Here is a 7,789-nt window from a genome sequence, read left to right on the forward strand (position 1 = left end):
GAGCTCAGCTGTTCCTACTCCACTGTTTTCCTGGAACTAGGAAAGTTCACTCTTCCATTTGATGGTACCACTATTTAACAACCTCAAGATCAAAACTGCTCTCTGCAGATGACATGATAATTATGGGTCTAGAGGGAGATGATCTCATGACATTTCTTCCTTATAACTGCTTCTTAGGGCCTCATTCTACATGGATGTTCATCAAAGGCCAGGCCAGGTGAGTGTTTGTTTTTCTATTCATTAATAGTAAAGCTGTGAGTAGGCAGTGAAGTGAATCAGGATTTTCTGTAATAAAATGATTAGAGAATTCTCTGCTTAGAAATTTACTTTTGAGTCATATTGTATCACAAGCAAACACAGCAGATGCTTGTAGACATAAAACATCTGGGCAATGATTTGTAAAAGAACATAGATTTCACTTTCTATGACAGTAGAAAAGAGGCTACTGGAAAAAGGACAGGCCTAGAAGAAGTGTGGCTAGAGAGACAGGAAAGGCCAATAGGGTGATGACGATCAATGGATATTATATATTGAACATAAATGTCATGAAGTCCATCTCTTTTCACAATGAATGTACACTAGTACATATGTAAAAAGTAGCCCCAAATAGAATATTTTAGTGAGCATATCTGACTATGGATTCTCCTGAGTGTGTGCTTTAATAATTCTAAGAACATGGTTCCATCTAGGTGATGCCAACTGTGTTAGTTTTCCACCCCTGTCACAAAACACCCAAAATGACTTAGAGGATGAACAACAAAGAACACACATTTACTCCTTTGCAGAAGTACATTTATAATATTAAGATACATTTATATTGTATTTTGTATTTTCTCATTTTACTACTTTTCTCAAGTTAACTGAGTATATGCATTGATTTATATGAAACTTAAGCTATAAATATACCACAAATATTAACTAATTCAGTGTTTATCAGTAGTTTTCTATTCTGTTAAGTTTGCATATACTTAGCAGTTTTTTAAAGGAAGTTTCAACTCATTGCCTAGTAACACATAAGATGTTCTTAACATTATACAGTGAGTTTTAAAAATTGTTTATATAGATTTGTTTATTCTATTGCAATGATTTCTAATAAAATCTATCTTTTCTGTTTACTGCCGAAGTATCTGGAAGCCTCATCTCACTTATTTATGATACCTTTGTAAATTTATCCTTACCAAAATATAAACTATAAAATTTCAGCAGCAGTTCTACTGTTTAAAGTAAATTCATTTTTAATATTTCAGATTTTTTAAATTGAATCATGTAACATTCATACTGATATAATATTGAGTAAGCTTTTTATTAGCAGTGATAAAATATTTTCAATTCTAAATAGTATAAAATTACTCAAAGTCAAAATCCCCAAGGTTTTCTCTAATAGTTACAAAATACAATTGCTCATTAAAATACACATTCAAAAATATGCCAAGTAAATTTAAGTTTAGCTGCTGACTATAACAAGTTCATTTTAGTTTTGCTAGAATATCATTTACTGATGTATACTGGAGATTAAAATGGAAAATGAAGGCAGGTGTAATGGCATACTTTGAAGGCTAAGACAGGAACATCAAGAGTTTGATTGAAGTCAGTTTGAACTACAGAATGAGACTCTATGTAACACCCCCATACACACACTACAGCAAAATTACAGTGGAAAACCGATAATGTAGAATTATGAAATTGTTGTTTTAAAATATAGAACAAAATGATGCCAGTAAATGTCATTCAGTCACTGGTCATAGAGTATCCAAACTACAAACCACAAGAACAGAAACATGAGTTTACGTTTGCAAGCATTAAAAAAATTTTCAGTTTGTTTTGAGTAATGCACATTAAAAATCTGTGCTGATGCACTAGGCAGGGCCCACAGATCTGGTCAAATCAACCATAAAACAGAGGACATGCTCTCCATTTTCTTTAAGGTTCATTTTATGTCATGAACATATTGGATGTAACTCTCAGTTTTTCACTCAAGTGCTGTCTAGTTATTCAGGATAGCAGCTCCAGCACACAATATGCTATTGCTCTAGTCTTAGGCCCAGTAGTCCAGTCATTTCACACACACACACACACACACACACACACACACACTTAGAGTGAACATGTGCGTATCTTTCCCAGACTTACACCGTGTGACGTGTCATCCAGCTGTGGTACGACTGCTTCCCGACAGGCTCTGCAGTGACATTCTGCTGCTGCTGTTTCGTCTGAGGGAAACTGGCTCACAACTGTGAGAATGTAATGTTCTAGTCAGTGTCTGTGGGTTTCCAGTTTCACCTGTGCTAAACTAATTTCCAAAGATTAAGTTATTAAAATTACTTAATAGTATCAGGTAACAGCGATGAACTAATACCTTATTAAAAACAATCACTATTTATTCCTGCTGTCATTATGTATTTCATAAAGATTTCATGGACCTAATTAGAGTGGCTAAGGTCTTCACCTTCCTGAGATTCCTGAAGACTTATTAATGTTGCTGACGGTGGACGGTGACCAGCCAACACCATGTGTCTTGTCATCTGAAAGTCACACAATCACTGTGTTCTCTCTGAGCAGTCCTGCTGCCTTTTGGTCATTACTCCCTAACTATGGTAAAAATGAACATGAAAATGATACTTCTGATCTACTATGTTTGTATGTTTATCATATTATTATCTCTTCAAAGCACCATACATTCATGTTTTAAAATCAAATGCTGTGATAATGAAGGGGTAAAGTGATTTTTCTCAGAGGAATGTAGAGCTGTGCACTAAGGAACTATGCACTCTGCATTGGTTCCTTTCATATACATCTTTCCAGACAGCTGCGTGCAGACTGTTTGGTCTTTAAGCCTGGGTCAATTCAATAGTGATGGCTTCTCCACAATTATGCATGTTTATGGGTACACTTAGGTTTTAGTACTTACAAGTTAAACTTTTGTCAAAACCAGAAACAGCAATAACCTTCATTTCCAGTGTCTGCTTCGAACGTGCTCCAGTGCTTTTGCGGCCTGAGCAGCCCTGACCTTCACAGACCTACAAACTATAAGGTATGTATACAGTTAGTAAATTTCCAGCATGTCACAGAGGGTCTAATTCTCCTCGACACTATACTACTGTGTAGATTTTATCTCTGGTGTTTTCATCTATTCTATGACTTCCTGGTTAGCATTACATTAGTATAGATCTTTTGAATCTTCTACTTAAGAACTGCCAGAGTCATCAAATAAAAATGTCTGATAAATTCTTAAAATTTAAATTAAAATAAACACCTTGGATTGGCATGCACACCAGTAACTCCAGCACTCAAGAGACAGAAGCAGAAGGAACATAAATTTGAAAACATCCTGGACTACATAGCAAGCTCAAGGCCAGCAATCAGCTGTATAGTGAGGTCTGTAAAACCATAAACAGAAAATAAACAAATAAGCAACCAACACTCAGAGCTTCAGGGTATGCCTTTGTTTTAGAGTGCTTTCCTAGATGTGCAGATTTACCCCAGGATTGCAATTTTTTTTTTCCAAATAAAACAAGTGACTTTTCTCAATGCATATATGTGTTAACACCTCAACTTGTAGCCATAGTTGCTATGGACCTTTCTGGTCCAGTCTCACCTCCAATGAGCCTAAGAGATGGATGATGCTTGATAAAGATGTGTCATTTTCTTCATGTGATAAACATTTATAAAGCTATGGATAGGAAATGAAGGGGTTGAAGTGCTCATCTTTGGGATAAGAAAAAACATTTGAGATTACTGTCTTCTACCTGATCGTAGTGTCATCTTTTTGTATGACTTACAATACATATGCGACATTAAGGAATTGCATATTAATAATATATTAATTACTATTTTTAGTAATTATCTATGAATAGATTAATTCATAATAAATGGTTGTACATATATGGTTTGTCCATTTGCATTTTTAAAGTTGGAATTGGGCTACAAGTCTTTTCGTTTGGAGATCAAGCCTTGAATTAAATGGTATCTTGGAGCTTTCATTTATTTATTTATTTATTTACTTATTTACTTATATATTTATGATTTTGTCCATCTGTGATATAAGGATTTGTGCCCATTCTTATTGTATCTTGTTGGGCCATGTTTGGTGGATATCCCTGGGAGGCTGGATATGGGATTTTTTTTTTAATGGAAACAGAGAATGAATTGATCTAGGGGAGAGAGGAGGTGGAGAGAGGGACTGGAAGGAGGGGAGGGAAGGAAAGAGGGGAAACTGCAGTCTGGACATAATGTATGAGAGAAGAATGAAAGTTTAAGAAAGGTTTATTTTATTGTCCATATATGAATGCTTTGTATGCATGTATGTCTGTGCTCCACTTTCATGCCTGGGTCTGAGAGGGCAATGGATTCTCTGGAATGAGCGTTCCAGAGGGTCATGAGCCACCATGTCATTGCTGGGAATCTAATCCAGGAGAGATGGCTCAGTGGTTCAGAGCACGTTTTACTCTTGCAAAGAATCTGGATTAGATTCCCAGCAACATCATGGTGCAGCTGCTGTAAGCACATGTTGGTGGGGAAATCAGATGTTTGGCTCTGGCAATTGGGATGAATCTATTCCTTTACTAGGTTAAGCTTTTAAAGGGCAAAATTTGTGTAATATTAAATGTGGTTTATTGTCTCATATTCATAAGGAGCTTTAAGAGGGTTATCAGCCACTAACTCCTGTACTATTTCTATACATATATGCGTGCATGCAACTATAAATGTGAAATATATGAGTGAACTTGAAAATACAATTGGACACTCTTTTTCCTCACAAGAATCTGAGTCAGTGAAGCAGTTTTCCATTTCTCTATCAGAAAGATGATTATAAGTACTGAATTAAATTAATTTGATAAAATAACGACACTGGTAACCCGGCCAAATAACTAACATAGCCACCAAAGGTAAGACTGTTGAGTAGAACTGTAAACACTGTTTGGTGCTGATGACCTCTGATAACACTGAGCCTTGGTTTCCACTGCATGGGAAGGAATCTCTTTTGAAACAGAAATTCCAAAACAGGGTCACCATATGGTCATCTTCAGTGAGTTCATGTTTGTCACAGTGTGTTGAAAATAGTGTTTGTCTTAGTGTCGCATGTTCTCTCTTGTTGGAGGCTCCTAGCTCCACATCTTCAGGTTACATAGCCTGTAGTAACTACAGAAAGCAGAGTTAAAGGACAATTGCCAGGATGGGGTGGGGTGGTAGGGAACAATGGAGAGGGGACAAGTAATAGCAGGGTACAAGCAGTCTGATCAGGGAAATGGGAAAAGGGAGCTCCTTGTGTGTGAGGAGAGAGGGTAAAGGAGAATGGTAGGATACAAGAGATCTGAGAGTGTATGTGGGGAAATGGGAGCTCACTAGGGAGGAAGAAGGAGGTAAATCCAGAAGAAGGCAGGAGAAAAGTAAGGGTAATAGCAGGGTACAATGGCTCTGATAGGGAAAATGGGAAAACAGGAAGGGGGCTCCTTCGGTGGGGGGAGGTAGGTAAATAGCAATATGGATGGCTGGAAAAGCTATAAGGAATCACACTGTTAACCATTTACTACCTGCCCCCTCCCCCACAAGGAAAGAAAAATAGTGTTTGTCTCCATAGCTGGAAGTTAGTTCTTTAAACCTGAGGTAAAGTTCACAAAAGTTTTAAACGGGATGGGAAGTAAGCTGAGAGACATCTAGGGACATTTATAACCATAATGGTTACAATTAATAGGGCATCAAAAGTGCAGTAACGGCCTCCAACTTTATCTATGTCTTTAATTCCAGATAATGGGGATGTAAGATTCCATGGAAAAGTGAACATAAAAACAGATTAATTGAGATAGACATTTCATGGATTAAAATAATGAGATTATCATGAATTATCACTGTGATTCCATTAGAATTATGAGTCAAAACATGGATAGTTGCAAAATAGAGCTTATTAAAATTATGAAATATGAGGATGACTCACCTCACTCTTTTGGATTTCTTTTGTGATTTTTTTCCCAGATCAACATAATTTTTATTTAGTTGTACAAATAAGATTAATATTCTATGTTCATCACTACTGTTTTAGGTGTTAACTATAAAACGAGGCAATTTAAATCAATAGGATTGGATTTCTAAGGCATAAGGCCTAGGTGCAATATAGGCACACAAAGTGTGCATTCTTTATAGGATGCAATTTTGAATGCCTTTATTATCTCTAGTATGCTATATATACAGGTGGATACATGGAGAAATATATCGAAATATATGATATCCAGTCTGGAACATCAAAAGTTAAAGAGAGATGTTAATCAAGAATAAGTAGGTAAAACAGAATGATGGTATAGACATACTAACCAGTGAATCACAAGTTTGATGCATACTCTATTTTTTTCCACGTATATGAAATATGCTTCCACTATGATGATAAGAAGAATGCACTTTCCACATATGTCCTCATTAAAGAATATCCTTTATTTCCAATCTGGACTTGGAGTCACAGCCAATATGTTTCTTCTTTTTTTCTACACTTTCATAATCCTGTGTCACAGTCCTAAGCCCATGGACCTGATCTCCTGCCAACTGACCTTCATCCACATAATAATGGTCCTCATTGGAGGGGATATTTGGCTTACACACATATTTGAGTCACTGAACCTTGAGAATGACTTCAAATGTAAGGCAACTTTTTACGTAAGCAGGGTGATGAGAGGCCTCTCCATCTGCATCACCTGCCTTCTGAGTGTGTTCCAGGCTGTCACTATCAGTCCCAGTACCTCACTGTTGGCAAAATTTAAACATAAACTAAAAAAATACGTGATTTATGCTTTCTTCTACCTCTGGTCTTTCAATTTGTCATTCAGTAGTAGGTGGATCTTCTATGTTGGTGCTTTTACCAATGTGAGTGAGAGCAACCAGATGAAGGTCACTGAATCCTGCTCACTCTTCCCCATGAACTTCATCACCAGGGCACTGATTTTAACAGTGACAGTCTCCAGAGATGTCTTTCTTGTAGGAGTTATGTTGACCACAAGTGCATACATGGTGATTATCTTGTTCAGACATCAGAGACAATGCAAGTATCTTCACAGCATCAGCCACCTGAGAGCATCCCCTGAGAAGAGGGCCACCCAGACCATCTTGCTGCTGGTGGTTTTCTTTGTGGTCATGTACTGGGTGGACTTCATCATCTCATCCACCTCAGTCCTGTTATGGAAGTACAACCCAGTCATCTTGACTCTTCAGAAGTTTGTGATGAATGTCTATCCCACAATTACTCCTTTGGTACAAATCAGTTCTGATAACAGAATAATCAATATGCTGAAAAACTTGCAGGCAATGCGCCACCAGATTTTTAAAAAATGTTAATTTTTCTCTTCTTTCAAAAAAACCAATTTATTTATACGTATGCGTGTAGTGCCAGCATGCATATATGTTTGAATTCCTCATTCCAACAGAGGTCGGAACAGGTCATTGCCCACCCCCCCTTGCACTGGACATACAAATGGTTGTAAGGAGTCATGCTGGTGCAGCACCAATATTTTTTCCCTAAAAACAGATTCCTCTTAAACTGTTTAATAGTTCAAGTAGCAAAGCATAATTCGTCATATGATTGAAATAAAATGTGTGATATTACATGTGAACACTCTTGTGACATTTCTGCTGCCAAGTATTATAAAGTTCATTGTACACCACAAGTTGTTATTTTCACAGGAATTCTCTTACTTGCTCTCTTTTATTTTATATCATAAATGTTCCCTAGATGCTGAGGTTATTCAAGGAAGCTCCTTGTTGATAGTGACTTTCTAAGATTTAAAAAAAAAAAATTTTAATTTACTCT

At 36.8% G+C, this 7,789-nt stretch overlaps 1 protein-coding gene across 1 annotated transcript; it reads left to right on the forward strand.

Moving 5' to 3' along the window:
- Positions 1-6,369: 6,369 nt before the first annotated feature.
- Positions 6,370-7,317, forward strand: LOC131906300 (vomeronasal type-1 receptor 90-like). The gene has a single exon (XM_059257050.1). The coding sequence runs from the start codon at positions 6,370-6,372 to the stop codon at positions 7,315-7,317; it is 948 nt and encodes a 315-aa protein (XP_059113033.1).
- The last annotated feature ends 472 nt before the right edge of the window (positions 7,318-7,789 follow it).

The sequence above is a fragment of the Peromyscus eremicus genome, chromosome 3 (assembly GCF_949786415.1).
Source record: "Peromyscus eremicus chromosome 3, PerEre_H2_v1, whole genome shotgun sequence".
NCBI lineage: Eukaryota > Metazoa > Chordata > Mammalia > Rodentia > Cricetidae > Peromyscus > Peromyscus eremicus.